The 25,894-nt window shown below is 43.8% G+C and overlaps 1 protein-coding gene across 7 annotated transcripts in view; it reads left to right on the forward strand.

Annotated features, from left to right (window-relative positions):
• OPHN1 (oligophrenin 1) overlaps positions 1-25,894 on the forward strand; it is a 192,235-nt gene that overhangs the window by 38,715 nt on the left and 127,626 nt on the right. For all 7 annotated transcript variants that reach the window (XM_073558335.1, XM_073558339.1, XM_073558338.1 and 4 more), the window contains exons 3-4: positions 14,374-14,469; positions 24,762-24,823. In XM_073558335.1, coding sequence (XP_073414436.1) covers positions 14,374-14,469; positions 24,762-24,823 — 158 coding nt within the window. The remainder of the gene's footprint in view (positions 1-14,373; positions 14,470-24,761; positions 24,824-25,894) is intronic.

Raw genomic sequence — 25,894 nt, forward strand, 5'->3', positions numbered from 1 at the left:
GCCTCGGCAGGGAACTCGGTCATTTTGGTAATTGTTGATAGGTTCTCCAAAATGTCACATTTCGTTGCTTTACCGTCTTTGCCCAATGCTAAGACTCTTGCTCAGATATTTATTCGCGAGGTGGTCAGACTTCATGGTGTCCCGTCTGACATTGTGTCTGATCGAGGTACGCAGTTTGTGGCAAAGTTTTGGAGAGCTTTTTGTTCTCGCCTTGGAATCAAATTATCTCATTCATCGGCTTTCCACCCTCAGTCGAATGGACAGACTGAGCGGATGAACCAAAACCTGAAGCAATACTTGCGCTGCTTTATTTCCGACAATCAGGAAGAGTGGTCAGCGTTTCTTCCTCTGGCAGAATTCGCAATAAACAACCATTGCCAGGAATCGTCTGGAGAATCTCCTTTTTTTTGTGTGTATGGTCAACATCCTCAATTTTGCACCTTGCGTCAGGGGTGCTCAGTTGGCGTCCCTGAGGAGGACCAGTTGGGAGCTCAATTGTCGTCTGTTTGGAGGAGAGTCAAGCAGCGCTTGTTGAAGGTGGGTTCCAGGTACAAACGGGTGGCTGACTGCAGACGTGTGCCAGGTCCGGACCTGTGTGTGGGTGATTGGGTGTGGTTATCTACTAGGAACATTAAGCTCAAGATACCGTCACTTAAGTTGGGTCCCAGGTTCATTGGCCCATTTAGAATCTCCGCAGTGATCAACCCCGTGGCATTTCGTTTGGAGTTGCCGGCTGTGTATAAGATTCATAATGTATTTCACAAAGCATTGCTAAAGAAGGTCGTGGGTTTGGTGGATGGTTCCCCCGGGCCACCACCTCCCGTCTTGGTGGATGGCGCGTTGGAATTTGAGGTGTCCAAAGTGGTGGACTCTAGGGTTGTGCGTCGCACTCTACAGTACCTGGTCCACTGGCGTGGCTATGGTCCTGAGGAGAGGACATGGGTGCCGGCCTCTGACATTCATGCTGATCGAGTGGTTACTATGTTCCATCGTCGCCATCCGGACAAGCCAGGTCCTCGACATGGTGAGGTTCCGGAGGTCCCTCGTAGAAGGCGGGGTACTGTCATGTTGGACACTGTTCACACCAGGGTGTCCGGCAGACAGCGGTAATACCCTGTTGGGTATTCTGTTCCAGTCGGGATAGGGTTAACCAGGTTGTCATGCTGGCTGAGGGCTGGGCCACGCCCTAGGTCTTTAAATAGTTCGTCCTGACTATGGGCGTCGCCGACTATAGCTTTAGCCTAGTGCTAGCAATACCGGTCAGCAGTGGTGGTGTTGGAGCGTCTGATATCTGGTGCAGTATATCCCTCAGTGGTTCTTTCTCCAATCTGTTATATATATTTGGTTGCCCTTGCACTTTATTGTATTCCCTTGTGTATTTACTGTGTGGTGTTTTCTTTTACCCCTGTCCATACGTATTTGTGGGGTCTGGTGTCTGGTCCCCTCACTGGGTGGAGGGAGGTGGGTTCAGCTTAGGGCTGGACAGGAGACAGGGACAGGGTGGAGGCTCAGAAAGGCACACCTTCAATGTGAACCCTGGGTAGAGGGATAGACAGGGTTCCCCTAGTCTGAGGGACATCACAGGGGTCCCGGGGTTTTTGCCTAAAGTAACCTAGGCATTCCATGACAGGAGATTATTCTGCGATCATCCACCACTGTTGTCTTCCGTGGGCGCCCAGGTCTTTTTGCATTGATGAGTTCACCAGTGCTTTCTTTCTTTCTCAGGATGTACCAAACTGTAGCTTTTGCCACTCCTAATGTTGTAGCAATTTCTCGGATGGGTTTTTTCTGTTTTTGCAGCTTAAGGATGGCTTGTTTCACCTGCATGGAGAGCTCCTTTGACCGCATGTTTCCTTCACAGCAAAACCTTCCAAATGCAAGCACCACACCTCAAATCAAATCCAGGCCTTTTATCTGCTTAATTGAGAATGACATAATGAAGGGATTGCCCACAAAGGGTTTTCAACCAAGTACTAGAAATGAACATTTTATTTATAATTATTTAATCTGTCCAATTACTTTTGGTCCCTTTTAAAAACGGTGGCACATGTTAAGGAGTTGAAACTCCTAAACCCTTCATCCAATGTTACTGTGGATACCCTCAAGTGAAAGCTGAAAGTCTGGACTTCAACTGCATCTGAATTGTTTTGTTTAAAATTCATTGTGGTAATGTCTAGAACCAAAATTAGAAAAATGTTGTCTCTGTCCAAATATATATGGACCTAACTGTATATGACTGTTACCTTAGGATTCTTGATGCGAGATCTGCGCCATCACTGTATTGGGTGAGCCATTGTAACCTCACTGTGTGGTCTGCTGGAGGGGCTCCAAGCCATGAATGGATCATTAAAGGAAGACACCTGTAAAGAACGGACTACTCTTAAATCCCCCTTTGGCTTTTAGTTTCCAAAACTGCATCAAAAACCTAGAGGTGTGAATAAAGCCTGAACTGAGGAATTGTACCGCCCAGTTGTCAGTTTATTGGCACAATGGTACAACACAGAGGTCTAAGTGAACGTCCAATGTTATCTGATTCCGAGTATTGACTAACCCAGACATGCAAGTTACATGCAAAAACCTGCCCATGCAAAGTAGAAAAAAATTCAAGTCAAAAACTGTCATGCCATTTTTACAAAAATGCACTGAAATATTAAGGGTTGAGTGGTCCTATCAAAGTAGATGGTTGTCTCTTGGAGGTTTCACTGTACCTGTTGATGATGGTGAGTTACAGTACCCTTGTACTACACGTACATTTACATCTACTACACGAGGACGTTGTTGCAGATCATCAGCGCTGAGCTTCCTATTATGATTTATGACCCCCCGCGGTTTAGCAGAACTAGACCTGTGGTGACCTCGGGAGTGGCCCAAGCTCTGACCTCCTATGGACTGCACTGCAGAGACATGCGGGGCCCACATATACTGTTCACATCTAGCTTGCCTTGTGTATTCATTTTTTTTTTTTTTTTGTGAGTGTGAAAAATGGACATTTATCACAGGCGACCATGAAAGGACAGTAGTGAATGTTTTGTATATCCGTACAGATGGCCATGAGTGTCATGGATTAGGTGCAGTGCAGCAGGACTCTTGATTTTAGTTTTAACATAAATTTATCCAATTAATAATAATAATTATTATTATTATTATTATTTTTTTTTTTTTTTAAAAATTAGATTCTGGTTTTTGAGGTAGTACATAAAAAGTACATCAAAAGCAGGGAGCAGATTCTAAAGAAAGAGTAGTCTAGAAGGAACAACTAACGTTCTACTCACACTGGTATGTAGGGATTCCATGAAGGTTTCCACCTCAAGAACTGCGCAGTCTGAAGCCAAATTCACTCCATCCAAATACCCACTCACTAATTGGCAGGTGCCAAGTCAGAGGATTTGTCAGGATTCACTGGTGTCTAATAAGAAAATGATCTCGGATATCAGTCAAAATCCAATATTTCTGGAGAACCCAATATCGGGCATGTTGGATTTCACCACTTGATCCTTTTTGTTCTCAAGGGAGGAAAGCTACCCCCAAATCTGTCAGCAGCTTATTCCTCCTCTCCCAATGGAAAATTCATGGTCAGTTGAACCAAGCTTACATGTATCTACAGTGGTCAGGGAATATTGAAGGTCTGAGGGCAGACCACAGATTACCGATCCCACCAATATTAGGCTGGCCATTCGGTCAACAACTTCTCCTTCTGACCCCTGCCGGAGTATATGGACGCTCAGCCAAATATGCATCTCTTCTGAATGTAGAGGAGAAGCAGCGGCTAGACCCCTGACAGTCACTTATCGCCATTGAAAACAGATGGATCGGCTACTTAAAAACCAACGTGCCAACCTTCTTTTCCCAGACATCTGTCTTCAGAGGAGTGACAGCTTCACTTGCATTAGATAACGGGCCAGTCATATCAAAATCGGCGCACCTATCCAACATTTATCTAGCGTATACCTGCCAATAGGATCTGCAGATCAGTGCATGATGTGATTTGGTAAGAATTGGCATGTACCTTCAGGCTTGTAACATGATTTAGACAAGTGAAGGGAACTGGCGTCTGTTACCTTCTGCACATTACAGCAGATCACACAGCGATAAGCTTAAAGATAACTCTACAGCAGGATAGAAAACTTGGAGGATGGGGAGCGGAGAGCAGCATGGAGTTATTGATAGTTCCCTATAATCAGCCAATAATGTCCAGCCTGACTGCAGGAGCTGGAGACATGTTTGGTGGTAGGTCCAGAGGTGCACTCAGGTAGAAGAAAACCTGTTCAGCTCTACAAGAATAGAGACAGAACAATTCACACTAGAGATGTGCAAGAAGATTTGCGGTAGTGGCAGCCGGGCCACTGTGATCGGTGGCACTCAAATGCTAGCTTCCTGGGCGCCTCTTGCACTTACTGGGGACTCCATGTCTTCATGATGTCATGGTGTGACACACGTCGTGAAGAGGACACTAGGCAAGGACAGTACAAATCTTTTTTTGCTGGTCTCCAGTTAGCATTGAGCAAGGTCACTACAGCATCATAGGATTGAGATAGACCTATACCATCCCAGCAGTGAAGGAGGTTTAGAGTGGGAAGTGACAGTGTAGTACTTGCTGGTGGCGGCAAGGCGGAATAGAAAACCGGCTTCACACTCAGAAAAGTAAGTTCTTATTGAAGTGGCAGAAAAAAAGGGACCGAACAAAGAAGATGTTGTATGTAGGACACGACGAGTCTGCTGCTGCCTGTGCTGAACAAGTATGCCCTTGTTTACCTTGGCCAAAAAAAAGAAGGCAGGGTTACTGCAGGAGCTGCTGGCTCCACATTCACTCCAGGGCCAGATGTGCCCTGACATGAGCACGGTCTAAGGCGGCATCGAATAAAGAACTGCTGTACACACATATTCTTGCTTACTCCATATCTCCAGGATGTGCAGAGCAGTAAACGTGAAAGTGCAAATTCTGCATGAAATGCTATAAATCATTTGAGCATTTCACAACTTTTTATTCATCCATGACAAACTACAGAATTGGCCACATCCTGACTGCGGCACTTTACCATCTCAGCCTTCCACAAGGGAATCGACTGGCTGCTGTACTGAAGTTCACAAGGACTTAAAGACGTTCTCCCATCTGGCACAACAATCTCAGCTTTTTTCGGAGCCCTCATAGAAATGTTTGGAGAGAGTTGCACATGCTCAGCCACCTCTGAAGTCATGTTGCGGCAAACAATATCCATATGCCATAGATGTTCCAGATGAGGGCCATTTTAAAACCTTCAGACTATACCTTTTTGAGATAGTCTATTGTGCATTTTGACGAGTGTTTAGGATCATTATTCATTCGCAGAAGCTATCCTCCTTTCAATTTCAGCTTTTTACAGATGATGTTATGTTTACATCAAGAATTTGATGAAATTTCATTGAATCCATTCTTCCGTCGACCCGGGAAATGCTCCCCGTGCCATTGTCTGCATCACAACCCTAAAGCATAATTGATTCACCCCCATGCTTAATGGTTGGCGAGAGGTTATTTTCCTGAAATTCTGTGCCCTTTTTCTCCACACATGCCTTTTGATCATTGTGGCCAAAGAGTTCTATTTTAATCTCATCGGTCCACAGGACTTGTTTCTAAAATGCATCAGACTTGTTTAGATGCTCTTTTGTATACTTCTGACACTGAATTTTATGGTAAGGGCACAGGAGAGGTTTTCTTCTTCTGACTTTTCCATGAATGCCATACCTGTACAGGTAGAGAGAAGTACGGCTGATTAGGGCGCTCAGACCAAAACAGACACTTGTCTTGGATGGAAAAGAAACTTCTTTACATGGTCATTATGTCCTCAAAAAGCTTTTCGACGGTGAATCCGCTTTCATCAGGTGATGACCAGTGTAACAAACATGGGGTATTTAAAGGGAGCTAATCAATTATCTAATTTGGACATTTAACCCCTTCCCAGCTTGAAATTAAATGGGCTGATAACTGCATACAATAGCTGTCTGAGAAAAGTGAATGTTTCAATTCAGGATAATGGGGTATTGAATGGGTAGAAGTGTATTTATTACATCTGAGACAGAATAAAAAACAATACAAATAAAAAAAAAAACACGGAGGACCTGTGGTGACATCAGCATCACGTGACGCCCATTGTCACCGGCTAACCTCTGAACCTGGAAGCCAGGATGACGAATGGTGTACGATAAGCACAGCAGGCTCTGCAAACGTGGTTATGCTGGCAGCATAACCACGGCAGGTTAGTGTACTTTGTTCCTAACCTCCTCTAGTTGACCACTGGGTATCACACCAGGAGCGCCTCCTCCTCTCTCCTATTTTGTTTATACTTGTACAGGTGTCTCTTAACAGTAGTACAAAGTACCACAACTGCAGAGTCTGCTAAATCCTTATGAAGATGTTTTGCAGTGAAGCGGGTGTTCTAATTTGCCTCTCTAGCAATCTTTTGAGATGCTCTCACTGAAATTTTTATCGGTCATCCAGACCATATCTTGATACCTGGATACCCGATGTTTACATTAGAAACCAGCATCCAGCGTCGCTGGTCCTGATTGCTGGATGGGCTGTCTAACGATGTCCCAGCCATCCCATCATGTCGGATCGTTGGTGGGATCGCTGGGACATCGTTATGTGTAATGGGGCGTTTAGGCAGCTGCTTAGAAGAATTCATGGCTGCTGTTTTTTGTGATAAGGTTAGAGGGGATGGGTTTTTATAAAGCTGGGAAATTTGCATCACCTAGCCTTTTGTAACGATAATGGTGAACAAGCCATAACCAAATAAATATCCTTGTAAGCCTCATTTGCATTATAAATTAAACCTTGATTATTTTCTCCGCACAGGGAGGCCTTGCTCACAAGCAAATAATGCACAGTAGTCTAAAGCCCCAGCCCTAGGGGATCCTGTGATCAATGTCCCCTTGTAAAGACCATAAAAATTGGCGCTAAATATAAAAGCCCATAACGCTGGAACAGTATAGAGGATTTAGAAGAAAAAAACAGCAACAAACGATGGAATATTCATTGGTGCAACTGGAAGAAATAAGCAAAAACCTGACCACTTCTGACCTAGTGCTAGGCCTTCTCTAAGTACATGTGACATTGGCGTACGTGACGTTTGTGAACGTTACTGTTGCAGTAAGTGATTAGTTCCACAAACATCCCAGCTATGTTGGTAGTTCTCGTAGAAGGAACCTGAATTTCCACCCTGGCCTGTTGTAGATCTCTCACGAGGTGTTACTGGAAAATTGATGTATTGTTCCAGTGTTCTGCCAAAGCCTGTTATATACATAGTAACTCCAGATGATCTGGAAAATTGTATGTTTATCAAGGTTAACATTTTTCTGCATTTACTGTAAAAAAAACAAGGCCGCAAAAGTCCCAATATAATCTTAAGTATGATGAGAGGGAAATCGGCAATTCCTTCCTGACTACAGTTTATGGTAATTATGGACGTCCCTTTTCCTCTTGATTAATACATCTGAGTAAAAGTCCCTATTAACAAATGTCTTTGGTTCTTTTCCTTATGAACCTGGATACATAAAGACCTAATGAGGGGAGTTTTACTGATCTGCGGAACTCTGTGGATTGTAGATAACCACTTACTAAGGCTAGGTTCACATTAATGCAGTGCACTACATCCCCAGTATACTATAACCGGACGGGAACTTCCACAGAGCCCTGAGGGAGCCCTTCACTTTAATATCTAGCCCCTGTCCAGGTACTATTTGTTCATTTCAGACATTCAAAAAACATGGCAAACTACGAATACCGCCTGGACGGAGAACAGACCGTATCCTGAATTACTCCTTCGGCTTCATTAAAGTTATGGCTCTGTAGGGGCTGCCACCAGAATACAGTTTTTCTGTGATTCCGACAGTAACCTGGATGTGGTGGAGAGTGGAGAGCACTGTCTTAATTTGAACCTAGCCTAAGCAGCTGCTATAAGCCAGTAATCACCTCAGTCTACTGATATGTCCAGCTCAATGTACTTGCGGTGTCTACGTAGGTAAGAAGGAGTTTAAGAATGACATGGTCAACAAAAAATTCAGCGCAGTTTAATTATATATTCCTTTGGAATAGCCTGTAGGTATGTTCTCGTCATGTTAACCCACACTACATTATCCTGAGATGACACTAAAATGTATAGCACCTACTATAAAGAAATGAAATTCTAGGACCAAGGAGTCAACATTATATGAAAGCTCATTGTGGGGGCAATTCTATTTTGTCTTGGTGGCACCAAAGCATGTCAGATAGTTTTCATTTATATCCTCAAATTTTAACTAATCAATTCAACTCCTAAATCAGTACATCTCTGGTCTTGGTGTTTGAGACCCTTGTGCTTCATCAGAGTTGGTAAGTGAATCTATCATCACCATAATATATTTTTTATATATATTGGCTGCATTTCTATTTTGGAGGTGGCACATTTAATAAAATCCAATAGAGGAGTACTGACGACTTCACAGGTCCCTTACCTTCTGTTCCAGTAACCATAAGATTGACTCGGTAAGGTGGCCATTCACAGTCCATATAACCCAACTTCTACATGTCAGCTCAGTACAACCAAGCATAAATGTTTTGAAGGGGGTAAGCCGCATGCCTAGCTTCCTTTAGCACAATGGATTGGGCACATTTAATTATAACATGATTTAACCCTTTTTCACTCAACATAGTCCCTACTGATTGTTGGCCAAAAATCATAGACCCATCGAAGATGAGGGCTCAGTTGACTTTTATCCTACCTGTATTGGATCATTGTAGTCCTATCTAATCTATCTAATGGTACAGTAAATGCTGGTTACTACTTGTCTGTAAGACTTCAGCCATTTAGGGCTGATCTCAGCTGCTGTGGGTGATTGGTTATTTATTAGGTACATATAGCCACTTGTACCACATGCCACATGAGTTTTTACTGTAATCAGAGTACACTATCGTAAAAAAAATGCAGTCTGTCCATTGTTTGCTAAAAGGAAAGTATATTGTGCCTTTTTGGAAATTTTGGAGGTATTTGAAGAATCAGAGTCTCCATGGGGATAACATACAAGCAGGAACATGTTAGCGCAATGCAGTTTGCCAAAATGTGGGTGGGATATATGGGACATGATCATACTCCTCTAATGAATAGTGACATTTATGTCCTTTTTATCCTAGGGGCTAATAGTACAGCAGATCTGTACCTGTAGCATGTTGTTATGTAGGGCCACAAATTCTGGTGGTGGGACGTGTGACTGCTTCCATTCATTGTCTACCAATGGATTATCTGCCAGCTTTGGGCCGTTGCCCTTTTTACATCTATATTCATCATGGTATGCTAAGTATCTGCAGTTCTGACAAATTCCTGGAAAGTTCCTCCATTGAATTAGATTTTATTACACATAGCCGAATATAAGAGGTTTAGCAGATTTTGTGTTTGACCGCCGACGTCTTATGACTCGGATGGGCTTGAGGTTTTGGGAAGCCCCATGTTCTCTCTGTTCTACTGTGATTTGGAAGATCTTTCAGTACTAACCCTAAATGAGAGGCAGGCATCCTAATTTCCTGTTTATAGTTCTTCCTCAGTTGGTTGCTGGTCTGTGATACCATGAGGAATCGTTTTGACTTCCTCCTGTGTAGATGGATTACTTTCTGACCAATAGCTCTGATAATTAGTTTCCGCAGGCTTTTGTCAGGGAAAGTGTCTTAAAATCTTGCATCAGATATTTGAGCGCAGCCCTGAACCACCCACAGTTCTCAGAGGAGATTGTGAGCTGAACACATGCTCCTGGATCGGTCAGGCCTGCGTCATAGCATGTGCTGTCCATATGTAGGAAGCCGTCAGCTCTCCAATACTGACGGGTGGCTGGGCGGTGTAGTGTGTGTGGTGGCACAGATCTGCTGGGAACAAGGACAGAAGATTTCATCCTTATCAACAGTCCCTAGTGAAGTCCGTTTTGTGATAAGGGATTATGTAATAATCTGTTACTTGGACGTGCATTGCTATGTTTCCATCCTGGGCTTGCACAACTAAACAAGCAATCTGCTTATGTAATAGTAGCATGATGAAACCAATAATCATTTCTGGAGCTTTTCTAGTCGGTAGGATCAACCCTCCTGAGCCGTCTATATGGGCATGTAGGTCATAGGAAGCAGAATAAAATGATGCCTTGACATCTGCGACTCAATGTCTTATTCTTGAGAAATCCTCGTTTTTCTTATATGTACATGCGTTGTTCAGTACTATGGGCACTGATCTGTATGAGAATCCACCTCCAGAGATTATTTTATATGAAGGAGGCATTACGATGTGTCGTGTAATGGCCGCTCTCTCCTCTCCTGATCTCACTGCAGAGCTGTATGTGATTATACCTGACACATCTGCAGGTTCATCTCACTGGCAGACAGGGTTGTAATATTTTTTGCAATGCAGCAGATCTTTAAGAGGTGCAGCCAATGTGTTTGTAAAGATCAGTTCTGCTGTTCTGTTAGGCATTGTTTCCACGGTCCGGAAACATGTATTTGCTGCGGATTGAACGCTGCGTCCTGCCGCAGCGTTTAATCCGCAGCGGCCAGATGTTCCTGCATAGTGGAGGGATTTTATGAAATCCCGTCTCCACTATGCGTCCAATTACGCGGGTGACACACCCGCTAAACTGGACATGCGGCACGTCTTATTAGCCTACTCTATGGCTACGCTGCGCCGATTCCGGATGTGTTCAATGAGCACATCCGGAATCACCGCGTGTACAGAAGGGGGCGGCGCTTTGGGCGGAGCAGATTTTCCTCTCTGTCCAAAGCGCAGGGAGTACGGTACATGGAAACGTACCCTTAGTTACTTGTCTCATACTGTCATGTAAAGTAATCTCTGGAGGCAGATTCTCAGAGATTAGTGTAGTGTCCGTCCTATGATCCTAAACAGCTCATTTACATGGATTTCTCTGGAATAAACATCAGATTGCCAATATAAAAGTATCATCTTATTCAGCTTCCTATGACCTACAGTTGTGGCCAAAAGTATTGACACCCCTGCAATTCTGTCAGATAATACTCAGTTTCTTCCTGAAAATGATTGCAGACACAAATTCTTTAGTATTATTATCTTCATTTAATTTGTCTTAAATGAAAAAACACAAAAAGAATTGTCCTAAAGCCAAATTGGATATAATTCCACACCAAACATAAAAAAGAGGGTGGACAAAAGTATTGGCACTGTTCGAAAAATCATGTGATGCTTCTCTAATTTGTGTAATTAACAGCACCTGTAACTTACCTGTGGCACCTAACAGGTGTTGGCAATAACTAAATCACACTTGCAGCCAGTTGACATGGATTAAAGTTGACTCAACCTCTGTCCTGTGTCCTTGTGTGTACCACATTGAGCATGGAGAAAAGAAAGAAGACCAAAGAACTGTCTGAGGACTTGAGAAACCAAATTGTGAGGAAGCATGAGCAATCTCAAGGCTACAAGTCCATCTCCAAAGACCTGAATGTTCCTGTGTCTACCGTGTGCAGTGTCATCAAGAAGTTTAAAGCCCGTGGCACTGTGGCTAACCTCCCTAGATGTGGACGGAAAAGAAAAATTGACAAGAGATTTCAGCGCAAGATTGGGCGGATGTTGGATAAAGAACCTCGACTAACATCCAAACAAGTTCAAGCTGCCCTGCAGTCCGAGGGTACAACAGTGTCAACCCGTACTATCCGTCGGCATCTGAATGAAAAGGGACTGTATGGTAGGAGACTCAGGAAGACCCCACTTCTTACCCCGAGACATAAAAAAGCCAGGCTGGAGTTTGCCAAAACTTACCTGAAAAAGCCTAAAACGTTTTGGAAGAATGTTCTCTGGTCAGATGAGACAAAAGTAGAGCTTTTTGGGCAAAGGCATCAGCATAGTGTTTACAGGAGAAAAAAATAGGCATTCAAAGAAAAAAACACGGTCCCTACAGTCAAACATGGCGGAGGTTCCCTGATGTTTTGGGGTTGCTTTGCTGCCTCTGGCACTGGACTGCTTGACCGTGTGCATGGCATTATGAAGTCTGAAGACTACCAACAAATTTTGCAGCTTAATGTAGGGCCCAGTGTGAGAAAGCTGGGTCTCCCTCAGAGGTCATGGGTCTTCCAGCAGGACAATAACCCAAAACACACTTCAAAAAGCACTAGAAAATGGTTTGAGAGAAAGCACTGGAGACTTCTAAGGTGGCCAGCAATGAGTCCAGACCTGAATCCCATAGAACACCTGTGGAGAGATCTAAAAATGGCAGTTTGGAGACGGCACCCTTCAAATATCAGGGACCTGGAGCAGTTTGCCAAAGAAGAATGGTCTAAAATTCCAGCAGAGCATTGTAAGAAAATCATTGATGGTTACCGGAAGCGGTTGGTCGCAGTTATTTTGGCTAAAGCTTGTGCAACCAAGTATTAGGCTGAGGGTGCCAATACTTTTGTGTGGCCCATTTTTGGAGTTTTGTGTAAAATGATCAATGTTTTGCTTTTTGCTTCATTCTCTTTTGTGTTTTTTCATTTAAGACAAATTAAATGAAGATAATAATACCAAAGAATTTGTGTTTGCAATCATTTTCAGGAAGAAACTGAGTATTATCTGACAGAATTGCAGGGGTGTCAATACTTTTGGCCACAACTGTATAGGGCTGAAAAATAGAATCTCTGAAAAATCCCTTTTAGCGTTCGTACCTGTTACTTTCTCAAGGTAATGAGTAGTTCATCAAAATGTTACTGGACTCTATGACTCTGCAGATCTTTCAGTTTTTAGTCAAGTGAACGAATTGGTGACCCCCATGTCCATAACTTGAAGAAGTTGCCAATGACTTGTTCAGGAATGAGCGGGCTCCTAGACTTGGTTGCCCCTGTCTGAATGAGAGTCAATGTGAACATTCATTTAACCCAGTGAGCAGTCGTTACATTTAGATGCCATGGGTTGTGCGCCTGTATCCCCTCGAATTTCCATGGATGAAGTGGTGCAGCCGCTTGTCCTGCTCCTGCTTGCACTGTCTAGGAAGCCGTTCTTTATTTAGATATGTAAAATTTCTGTGAATGCTCCGATTCATCTGTGTCCGGGGGCTGCTGCTCAATGAAGCCTTTCACTGCTGTGCTGAGGACACAGCGGATGGGTCTCCCATGTAGGGGAGGTCCGGTGCTCATATGGGTTTCTGCTGCACGACCACAGTAGAAAACTCTTTACCCCTCACCCTACGCACTGTGTGTTTGGAAAGGCACCTGTAACCCTTTCCATGTCTGTGAGAAGCCTGATATTGCTGGATTCCCCTAGACCATAAAGGAGAACGTTTGCACATGCATGATCCACTATCTCTGTGTACAGTAGGGTACATAGGACCCCTGGTCCTGACCCCACTGATGAAGATTTTTTTGACGTACACTCAGAATACCTGTTTAGTGACCAGCATTGCCTTTTACATGCTGCACCTTTCAGATTTTTGAATGTATATGTCATATTGTAACTTGGTAATCCTGCCAAGTCATCAAATATTTGCTCTGCTCCAGGCAGTTTTGTGCCACCTGTCACCCTGTGGATAGAAGAAACCTTTCTGTTGCTGTAGCTTTTACAAAGGAAGGTAAACAGACGGCATGTTCCCTGTGCAATGTCTCTGTGTTCTCTGTGCAAATATCCCTTCCCAAATCATCAGTCGGAACTCTATCAACTCGCACGGATTGCACACAGATGGCGATGTGTGTTGCCCATGATTATCACAGACCTCTAGACTTGTAGTAATGATTTTTATTTGGGACTCGGATCAAAAGTGGACATGACTCCTTGATTTTTTTTTTTTTTTTTGCAGACACATCTTCCATAAAACAAAATGATTAGAACACGTCCATGAAAAACAGACATCTGAATGAGGCCTGAGAGGAACCGTAGTGGGCGCACCCCACACCTCTAAGGTTTACTTGCTGAGTTTTCTCACTGTGCAGTGTAGTGCATTTTCATAGTATTCGGGAGCATTAGTGGTTGCCATGTCAGTTGTAAAGAAATATGACTAGTGGCTGAGTGTTTTAAGGGGTTATCCAGTGTAACCAAAGCTACAGCAAATGTTGTAAAACAAACAAAAAAAACGCCACGCGTCTCTTCTTTGTACTGTTGGTTCAGAATACATGCCCATTCTGTCCTCTTGGTCTTTGTTCATTTGTTCACTAGGAACCAGTATGTGACCACTGCAGCCAATCCTTTGTCCCATGGGTGATGTGCTGCACTGCTGTCACATTGGCTTTGTTCTGAGGAATAATGCCAGTGAAGCTCGGCATATGACGGCTGCAGCAGACATTCTGTACCCACGAGGACAGACCGTTGTTCTCCTGACATGCTTTCTGCAGTTCCTGTAGTGAGACCTATTATTACCGCAATACTAATACACCATGTGTTTTCATTTATGTTTCAGGCTATTCAAGTGCGATCCAAAAATTTGCTCAGACTTTGCAGAGCTTCCAGTTTGATTTTATTGGTGACACGATGACAGATGATGAAAAAAATATTGGTAAGGGAAAACCTTATTATTACTGTGGTGTAGCATTGTGTTTACTGATACATGTCCCTACTTATAGCAGCGGCTATCATGCAGGAGCATTGCAGAACTGCATGTATGATAACCAAGATTACAGCATTCTACCAGAATGGACCTGAGTGTAATACTGGGGTTAATACCAGATGTTTCAGTGCTGGTCCCTCTGTACTGGAGCCAAACAGTGACTCACACTCAGTGATCAGCAGCAGTGCTGCTCACTCCCAGCAAGAGGCCCTGCTTGGGGCTGACAGTGGGGTCCTCCCTAGTAAGTGAAGAACATACACATGCTTGTCAGGGACTAGGAGGCTGTGCTTATTTCCTGATGTATTAGGAGATGTTCACACACGGCAGATTTGTTACAGTATGTGCAAGGATTTCGAGGAGGCCCATTCAGATCAATAGGGCAGTCATAGACATTTCTGCAAGGAATCTGCCACATGTGTTCTCTGTACTCGTCACATCCTCATGTCCTATCATACGCTGTATTAGGCTACATTGACCCATTCACTATTTGGTCAGTATTTGACATCAGTATCGGTTAACCAAAACTAGGAGTGGGTGATAATACAGAAATGGTGACGTGTCTCTATTATACTTTTCCTCTGATTGTTCCTCTCCTGGTTTTGGCTTACAAATACTGAGGTAAAATACTGACCAAATACTGAGATAAAATACTGACCAAATACTGAATGTGTGAACGTGGCCTTAATCATTCATTCATGTGACATTCCCTGAGTGCAGGTTAAGGGAAATGTCTGTCTACTTACACTCCGGTCTGTATGGGCACGAGGTGTTAATAGACACAGTCCTACTACTGTATTTTATCTATTTTATGTTTGAGATATTAATCACGTATTGTATTTTGAAAGCAGGGGTCCCAAAGTCCTCTGTGTGAATGGAGCAGTGGTCTTCATTCACACAAAGTTACAGAAGAGGACTTGGGGACCACCATTCTCAGGATCGTTGGTGGTCCCATGTGTCACCACTTATTATTCATGATAAACTAGCTGAAGAGCCTGACGCTGCCCGGGCATAGTAACTGACTACGGTTAGTTATAACAAATTATAATGAATATATATATATATATATATATATATATATATATATATATATATATATATATATACACAGTGGGGAAAAAAAGTATTTAGTCAGTCAGCAATAGTGCAAGTTCCACCACTTAAAAAGATGAGAGGCGTCTGTAATTTACATCATAGGTAGACCTCAACTATGGGAGACAAACTGAGAAAAAAAAATCCAGAAAATCACATTGTCTGTTTTTTTTTCATTTTATTTGCATATTATGGTGGAAAATAAGTATTTGGTCAGAAACAAAATTTCATCTCAATACTTGTGATATATCCTTTGTTGGCAATGACAGAGGTCAAACGTTTTCTGTAAGTCTTCACAAGGTTGCCACACACTGTTGTTGGTATGTTGGCCCATTCCTCCATGCAGATCTCCTCTAGAGCAGTGATGTTTTTGGCTTTTCGCTTGGCAACACGGACTTTCAACTCCCTCCAAAGGTTTTCTATAGGGTTGAGATCTGGAGACTGGCTAGGCCACTCCAGGACCTTGAAATGCTTCTTACGAAGCCACTCCTTCGTTGCCCTGGCAGTGTGCTTTGGATCATTGTCATGTTGAAAGACCCAGCCACGTTTCATCTTCAATGCCCTTGCTGATGGAAGGAGGTTTGCACTCAAAATCTCACGATACATGGCCCCATTCATTCTTTCATGTACCCGGATCAGTCGTCCTGGCCCCTTTGCAGAGAAACAGCCCCAAAGCATGATGTTTCCACCACCATGCTTTACAGTAGGTATGGTGTTTGAAGATTATTAACCCTTCAGGTGCTTCACAGCAACTAAAGCAATGTGGAAGGAAAAAATGAACATTTTAATTTTTCCAATAAAAAATTTCTTTTAGCATCAATTTTTTCATTTTCACATGGTCAACAGGATAAAATGGATCCTAAAATTTGTTGGGCAATTTCTCCTGAGTACACTGATACCTCATATGTGGTCATAAACCACTGTTTGGGCGCACGGCAGGGTTCAGAAGGGAAGGAGCGCCATTTGACTTTTTGAATGGAAAATATGCTGGAATATTTAGCGGTTGCCATGTCGCGTTTGGAGAGTCCCTGTGCGCCTAAACATTGGAGCTACCCCACAAGTGACCCCATTTTGGAAACTAGACTCTCCAAGGAACTTATTTAGATGCATAGTGAGCACTTTGAACCGCCAGGTGCTTCACAAATTGATCCATAAAAAAAAAAAGGACTTTTTTTTCATAAAAATTTTCTTTTAGCCTCAGTTTTTTCATTTTCACATGGGCAATGGGATAAAATGGATCCTAAAATTTGTTGGGCAATTTCTCCTGAGTGCACAGATACCTCATATGTGCTCATAAACCACTGTTTGGGCACACGGCAGGGTCCCGAAGGGAAGGAGCACCATTTGACTTTTTGAATGGAAAATTGGCTCCAATCGTTAGTGGACACCATGTCGTGTTTGGAGAGCCCCTGTGTGCCTAAACATTAGAGCTCCCCCACAAGTGACCCCATTTTGGAAACTAGACCACCCAAGGAACTTTTCTAGATGTGTGGTGAGGACTTTGAACCCACAAGTGCTTCACAGAAGTTTATGACGCAGAAAAGTGAAAATAAAAAAATAATTTTTTTTTTCCTCAAAAATGATTTTTTAGCCCGCTATTTTTTATTTTCACAAGGCTAACAGGAGAAATTGGACCACAAAAGTTGTTGTGTAATTTGTCCTGAGTACACCGATACCCCATATGTCAGGGGAAACCACTGTTTGGGCGCATGGGAGAGCTCAGAAGGGAAGGAGCGCAATTTTGGAATGCAGACTGATGGGATGTTCTGCGGGCATCATGTTGCGTTTGCAGAGCCCCTGATGTGCCTAAACAGTAGAAACCCCACACAAGTGACCCCATTTTGGAAACTAGACCCCCCAAGGAGCTTATCTAGATGTGTAGTGAGCACTTTGAACCCCCAAGTGCTTCACAGAAGTTTATAAACGCAGAGCCATTAAAATAAAAAATCTTTTTTTTTCCTCAAAAATGATTTTTTAGCCCGCTATTTTTTATTTTCACAAGGGTAACAGGATAAATTGGACCCCTAAAGTTGCTGTTCAGTTTGTCCTGAGTACGGTGGCACCCCATATGTGGGAGGGAACCACTGTTTGGGCGCACGGCAGGGCTCAGAAGGGAAGGAGCGCCATTTGACTTTTTGAATGGAAAATTAGCTCCAATCGTTAGCGGACACCATGTCGTGTTTGGAGAGGCCCTGTCTGCCTACACTTTGGAGCTCCCCCACATATCACCCTATTTTGGAAACTAGACCCCCTAAGGAAGTTATCTAGATGCATAGTGAGCACTTTGAACCCCCAGGTGCTTTACAGAAGTGTATAACGCAGAGCTGTGAAAATAAAAATATTTTTTTTTCCTCAAAAAATGATTTTTTTTAGCCCGCTATTTTTTATTTTCACAATAGTAACAGGAGAAATTAGACCCCAAAAGTTGTTGTCCAGTTTGTCCTGAGTACGCTGGTACCCAATATGTGGGGAGGGACCACTGTTTGGGCACACATCGGGGCTCGGAAGGGAAGTAGTGACGTTTTGAAATACCGACTTAATGGAATGGTCTGCGGGCGTCATGTTACGTTTGCAGAGCCCCTGATGTGCCTAAACAGTGGAAACCCCCACAAATGACCCCATTTTGGAAACTAGACCACCCAAGGAACTTATCTAGATATGTGGTGAGCATTTTGAACCCCCAAGTGCTTCACAGAAGTTTATAACGCAGAACCGTGAAAATAAAAAATCTTTTTTTTTTCCTCAAAAAATGATTTTGTAGCCCGCAATTTTTTATTTTCACAAGGTTAACAGGATAAATTCGACCCCAAAAGTTGTTGTCCAGTTTGTCCTGAGTACGCTGGTACCCCATATGTGGGGGGGGACCACTGTTTGGGCACACATCGGGGCTCGGAAGGGAAGTAGTGACGTTTTGAAATACCGACTTGATGGAATGGTCTGCGGGCGTCATGTTACGTTTGCAGAGCCCCTGATGTGCCTAAACAGTGGAAACCCCCCACAAGTGACCCCATTTTGGAAACTAGACCCCCCAAGGAACTTATCTAGATGTTTGATGAGCACTTTGAACCCCCAAGTGCTTCACCGAAGTTTATAACTCAGAGCCGTGAAAACAAAAAAAATCATTTTTTTTTCACAAAAATCATTTTTTTAGCCCCCAATTTTTTATTTTCCCAAGGGTAACAGGAGAAATTAGACCCCCAAAGTTGTTGTGCAATTTTTCCTGAGTACGCTGATACCCCATATGTGGGGGTAAACCACTGTTTGGGCACACGTCGGGGCTCGGAATGGAGAGAGTGCTGTTTGACATTTTGAACGCAAAATTGGCTGGAATAAATTGTGGCGCCATGTCGCTCTCGGAGACCCCGTGATGTGCCTAAACAGTGGAAACCCCTCAATTCTAACTCCAACCCTAACCCCAACACACCCCTAACCCTAATCCCACCCTAATAATAACCCTAACCACAGCCCTAAAGCCAACACACCCCTAACCCTAATCCCAACTCTAACCCTAACTACAAGCCTAACCCTAATCCCAACCCACCCCTAACCCTAATTCCAGCCCTAACCCTAATTCCAGCCCTAACCCTAATTCCAGCCCTAACCCTAATTCCAGCCCTAACCCTAATTCCAGCCCTAACCCTAATTCCAGCCCTAACCCTAATTCCAGCCCTAACCCTAATTCCAGCCCTAACCCTAATTCCAGCCCTAACCCTAATTCCAGCCCTAACCCTAATTTTAGCCCTAACCCTAACCCTATCTGTAACCCTAATTCCAACCCTAACCTTTATTCCAACCCTAACCCTTATTCCAACCCTAACCCTAGTTCGAACCCTAAATGGAAAAAAAAATATTTTTTTTATTTTATTATTTGCGCCTGGCTATGGGGGTGATAAAAGATATTTACTTTTTTTTTTCATTTTGATCACTGTGAGAGTGTATCACAGTGATCAAAATGAAAAATGAACGGGCAACCGGCAAATTCATGGGCGCCGCCATCTTGGACAATGGCAGGCGCACTGCGCATGCGCCCGCCATTTTGCAAGATGGCGGCGCCCATGATCCGGACGCCGGGAGCCACGGCGGGACATCGGGAGCACGATCGGAGGTCCTGGGGGTATCGGAAGGTGGGAGGGAGCGATAGACAGGGGAGGGGGAGCAGATGATGACGGTGGCGAACGATCGCCGCCGTCCATCAGTGGCGGGGGGCCGATCGGCCCCGCCAGTCGGTGTGTGGGGGGGTCGGGGGTCGGTGTCCAGCCATGTCCGATGCTATTGCAGCATCGGCCATGGCTGGATTGTAATATTTCACCAAATTTCATTGGTGAAATATTACAAATCGCTGATTGGCTGTTTCACTTTTAACAGCCAATCAGAGCGATCGAAGGCACGTGGGGGCTAAGCCACGCCCCCAGGGATTAACTGTAGAGTGTCCTTTGTGTGCGGGTCGGGTGACCTTTCAGTGACCCCGGTCACCCGACCCGCAGGGGGGCTATTTATAGCATGACGCCTACGTAGGCGTCATAGGTCGTTTGGGCACGACTTTTCATGACGCCTACGTAGGCATCATGGGTCGTGAAGGGGTTAAGAGAGGCCTGGGGGTCAGGACTGAAGCGCAGAGTGGATTTGCCCTCCCTTCCATACCGGGGATCCCTTTAAGAGGGGCCTGGGGTGAGAACCAGAGCGCTGAGTGACATTGCCCTAACTTCCATACCAATGATCCATTTAAGAGAGACTGGGGTCAGAACCACAGAGCTGAGTGGAATGGCCCTAACTTCCATACTGGGGATCCCTTTATGAGAGGCCTAGCGTCAGAACCAGAGCGCTGAGTGAATTTGCCCTGACTTCCATACCAATGATCCCTTTAATAGAAGCTTGGGGTGAGAATCAGAGCGCTGAGGGATTTACCCTAACTTCCATACCGGAGATCCCTTTAAGAGGGTCCTGGGGTCAGAATCATAGCGCAGAGTGGATTTGCCCTCACTTCCATACCGGGGATCCCTTTAACCCCTTTCCTACATTAGACGTACTATTCCGTCCATGTGACCTGGGACCTAAGTCCCAAGGACGGAATAGTACGTCTAATGCGATCAGCTGCGCTCACGGGGGGAGCGCAGCTGATCGCGGCCGGGTGTCAGCTGATTGTGCCGGGTGTCAGCTGTGATAATGTGTCAGGGGCGGTCATGGACCGCCCCCGACACGTTAACCCCTGGCACACCGCGATCAAACATGATCGCAGTGTACTGGGGCTAAAGGAAGCATCAGCAGGGAGGGGGCTCCCTCCGTGCTTCCCTGCGACCCCCACAGCAGTGCGATGTGCAGTGCCGCTGCGGGGGTCGCCTTCCCTGCAGGTCCCCGGATCCAATATGGCGACGGGGACCTTCGGGGGCCTGCAGGGAGCTGGCTTCCTCACTGCCCGCAGAGCGCAGGCATGAAGAAGTCTGCAGCAGTGCCTGTGACAGATCGCTGTGACAGCGATCTGTGATGTGACAGATCAGCGATCTGTCACAAGACAGTGAAGTCCCCCCATGGGACATTATAATAAAGTAAAAAAAAAAAAAAAAGTGTAAAAATAATTTTAAAAAAAACCGCTAAATGAATTAAATAAAAATATTCCCTAATTCGTTTTTTGAAAATAAAAAAACAATAGTACACATATTTGGTATTGCCATGTCCGTAATGACCCACCCTATAAAACTCCCATTAGTTAACCCCTTTAGCGAACCCCTTAAAAAATAAAAAACGAGGAAAAAATAATGATTTATTATCATACCGCCGAACAAAAAGTGCAATAACGCGAGATCAAAAAGACGCATATAAATATCTATGGTACCGCTGAAAACGTCATCTTGTCCCGCAAAAAACGAGCAGCCACACAGCATCAGCGAAAAAATAAAAAAGTTATAGCTCGCAGAATAAAGCGATGCAAAAATAATTATTTTTTATATAAAATTGTTTTCATTGCATAAAAGCGCCAAAACATTAAAAAAACGACATAAATGAGGTATCGCTGTAACCGTACTGACCCAGAGAATAAAACCGCTTTATCAATTTTACCGCAGGCGGTACGGTGTAAACGCACCCCCCAAAAGAAATTCATGAAACGCTGGTTTTTGTTCATTCTGCGTCCCAAAAATCAGAATAAAAAGCGATCAAAAAATGTCACGTGCCCGAAAATGGTACCAATAAAAACGTCAACTCGTCCCGCAAAAAATAAGACCTCACATGACTCGGTGGGTCAAAATATGGAAAAATTATAGCTCTCAAAATGTGGTGATGCATAAACTATTTTTACAATAAAAAGCGTCTTTTAGCGTATGACAGCTGCCAAAAATAAAAACCGCCATATATAGTAAATCAAACCCCCCCGTTATCACCCCCTTAGTTAGGGAAAAATAATAAAATAATATTTTTTTTATTTATTTCCATTTTCCCATAAGGGTCAGAGCTAGGGTTAGGGCTAGGGTTAGGGTTGGAGTTAGAATTGGGGGGTTTCCACTGTTTTGGCACATCAGGGGCTTTCCAAACGCGACATGGCGTCCGAACTCAATTCCAGCCAAAAATGTTAAATGGCGCTGCTTCCCTTCCGAGCTCTGCCATGTGCCCAAATAGTGGTTTACCCCCATATATGGGGTATCAGCATACTCAGGACAAATTGCACAATAACTTTTGGGGTCCTGTTACTCTTGGGAAAATAAAAATTGGGGTTGAAAAGATAATTTTTGTGGAAAAAATATGATTTTTTTAATTGTACGGCTGTACGTTATTAACTTCTGTGAAGCCCTTGGGGGTTCAAAGTGCTCACCACATATCTAGATAAGTTCCTTGGGGGGAGTCTAGTTTCCAAAATGGGGTCATTTGTGAGGGGTTTCCACTGTTTAGGCACATCAGGGGCTCTCCAAATGTGGCATGGCATCCAATCTGAATTCCAGACAATTTTGCAGTGAAAAAGTCAAACGGCGCTCCTTCCTTCCGAGCTCTGCCATGCGCCGAAACAGTGGTTCCCCCCACATATCAGGTATTGGCGTACTCAGGATGAATTGCACAATAACTTTTCCAGTCCAATTTCTCCTGTTACCCTTGGTAAAATAAAAAAATTGAACCTGAAGTAATTTTTTTTGTGAAAAAAAGTTAAATGTTCATTTTTTTTTTTTTTAAACATTCAAAAAAATTCCTGTGAAGCACCTGAAGGGTTAATAAACTTCTTGAATGTGGTTTTGAGCACCTTGAGGGGTGCAGTTTTTAGAATGGTGTCACTTTTGGGTATTTTCTATCATATAGACCCCTCAAAGTGACTTCAAATGTGATGTGGTCCGTAAAAATAAAATGGTGTTGTAAAAATGAGAAATCGCTGGTCAACTTTTTACCCTTATAACTTCCTAACAAAAAAAAATTTTGGTTCCCAAATTGTGCTGATGTAAAGTAAACATGTGGGAAATGTTATTAAGTTTTTTGTGTGCCGTATCTCTGTGATTTAAGAGCATAAAAATTCAAAGCTGGAAAATTGCAAAATTTTCGCCAAATTTCCATTTTTTTCACAAATAAACGCAAGTTATATGAATAAAATTTTACCACTATCATGAAGTACAATATGTCACGAGAAAACAATCAGAATCACCGAGATCCATGGAAGCGTTCCAGAGTTATTACCTCATAAAGGGACAGTGGTCAGAATTGTAAAAATTGGCCCGGGAATTAATGTGCAAACCACCCTTGGGAGTAAAGGGGTTAAGAGGGGCCTGGGGTCAGTACCAGAGCATTTGAAGGCAATTGCCCTGACTTCCATACCGGAGATCCCTTTTATGAGAGGCCTGGGGTTAGAACCAAAGCTCTGGATGGATTTGCCCTGACTTCAATACCAATGATCCCTTTAATAGAAGCCTGGGGTCAGAATCAGAGCGCTGAGGGATTTGCCCTAACTTCCATACCGGAGATCCCTTTAAGAGGGAATATTTGCTTATGGGATGGAGGATGTGTGATGGGTATATGGGCACTGGACTATGGGATGGAGGATGTGTGATGGATATATGGGCATGGGAAGGGGGTAGGGCAGCACGGTGGCTCAGTGGTTAGCCCTGGGTCGAGTCCTGGGTTCGAATCCCACCAAGGACAACATCTGCAAGGAGTTTGTATGTTCTCCCCGTGTTTGCGTGGGTTTCCTCCGGGTATTCCGGTTTCCTCCCACACTCCAAAGACCTACTGATAGGGAATATAGATTGTGAGCCCCACCGGGGACAGTGATGAAAATGTGTGCAAACTGTAAAGCGCTGCGGAATATGTTAGCGCTATATAAAAATAAAATTATTATTATTATTAATTCATTTCTGTCATGTGCTCTCTGCTCCTTTCTGGGGGGCAGACAATGGCTGGGAGCTTATGTTCTCGGGGAAGCTAGATTTTCTCCCACCCGGTCAGCAACGAATCACAGCTCCGCTACTTTTAAACAGCTCTGGTAAAATGAAAGATGCTTTGTGATTGGTTGGTGATACACACACAATCTCACACACACACACACACACACACACTCACACACACTCACACTCACACACACACACACACACACACACACACACACACACACACACACACATTGAATTTTATATATATGGATGTATTTAGAGGAACAGGCTCAATGATATTCATGGCTACAGAAGGTTCCGCTGAGGCTTCTACCAAAAGCACCAGATGGTGTTCAGACCCTGCAAATTGGTGACCTAGTCATTGGCGGTAGCGTACCGAGCACCTCCAAGAACGGTTCTTTCAGTGGGGAGGAAAATGTGACGGGTGCCTGCAATGGGTGATATCCTGTGAGTCTGAACAAGCAGTGTTTCACCATCCTTTGCTTGTAGAGGTGCACGGGCCAAGACTAGGACAGGTCCAGGAGTCTTCTCACAGGCCAAGGGGCTTTACCACTGGGAGAAAATCTCCATTCAGGACAGACATTCACTTTACATCATATAAATAATAGCATTCACTGACTATAACCAGACCTGTGCATGCTAGGCCTGTAGACCATCACCTAGAGATTAACACTGAAGACTGTGCATGTAGCCTTGTCCATAGGGTCTGAGACCTTTCATTTGTGATGATCTGATACCGTCGTACAGCTGTCTCGGTGATAGCCTTCTATTAATCCTCTTCTATTATTGTCTTAGCGGAGTCGTTTAAAGAGTTTGCTGACCTGTTGCAGGAGGTGGAGGACGAGAAGATGATGATGGTAAGACACCTGTGCGTGTAATAAATGTGCCTTCACAATCTGGTACCTTTCCATTCTTTCCACCATATTTCTACTTTTACACTCATATGTGATAACTGGTGCTGTGAAAAGTTATACCCAGCATTAATTGTGAAGATTCTGTACAGAAGCCATCAGTCTCCATGCCAGGATCCCAGGGTGGGCAAGCCTGACATCTTTGTGAGTGATATAATGGCGTGTAAATGACAGAAGTGAGCGGATTTATTTATACCCGAGTGCACAGTCTGGGATGTATTATAAGCTGAGGCACCGAGCGAGATGCTTTCTTCTTGGGAAGAAGAATGGCTGTACATAATGTACTTGTTTGCTACGTGTTCGGATATTCAGTGTCCTCCCACGCGCCTTTTAACTTCTACTAATGGGAATAATATTAGGAGCATAAGAAGAACATAGCTCAGATTCTCCTCTTCTCAATATGTGTATAAATGTCTATTCTTGCCTAGTCCTGGGATAAACTGTCCATCATTTTCAGGTTTCCTTTCCTGAATATAGGGATAGTAAATAGGTCATGTCTGTGGACAAGACGTAAACCGGAAAGGATTTGGCCAGTATTTCTGATGCTAATCTATGTAGGATGGTCTTATGGACCTAACGTATTTCTTGCCACCACTCGGTCTACATGCCAGTAGCCTCTCTATACATGCCAACACACAGGTTAGCAGAGTACAGAGATCTGCGGACCATTGGCTCGAGACCTCGGCCCACTAGCACAGAACCCCTGCACCTGTAATATGCTGTCCGCAATATGGGCAGGATAGTAATTGGACAGATGTGCCGTATTAATGCAGATGGATGGTAATGGCGACCAGCGAAATACATCTTTTATGACGCTTGCAGAATTATTTAGTTTGCTGTACTTTACATATATCATTGCCATTTTCAACTTTTAGTCATAGTTTGCGATCATTAGGGTGCAGAACAATGAGGATTGTGGTTCGGGTAATGACTTGTTACTCTTGATCTTTTGATCTCCTTATTCATCATCTTTATGATTGCTGCAATTAATGCATTTCATCTTATGAATGTACTTTT

This window comes from Dendrobates tinctorius, unplaced genomic scaffold, assembly GCF_039654945.1.
Source record: "Dendrobates tinctorius isolate UK_male_01 unplaced genomic scaffold, ASM3965494v1 ptg000013l, whole genome shotgun sequence".
Lineage (NCBI taxonomy): Eukaryota > Metazoa > Chordata > Amphibia > Anura > Dendrobatidae > Dendrobates > Dendrobates tinctorius.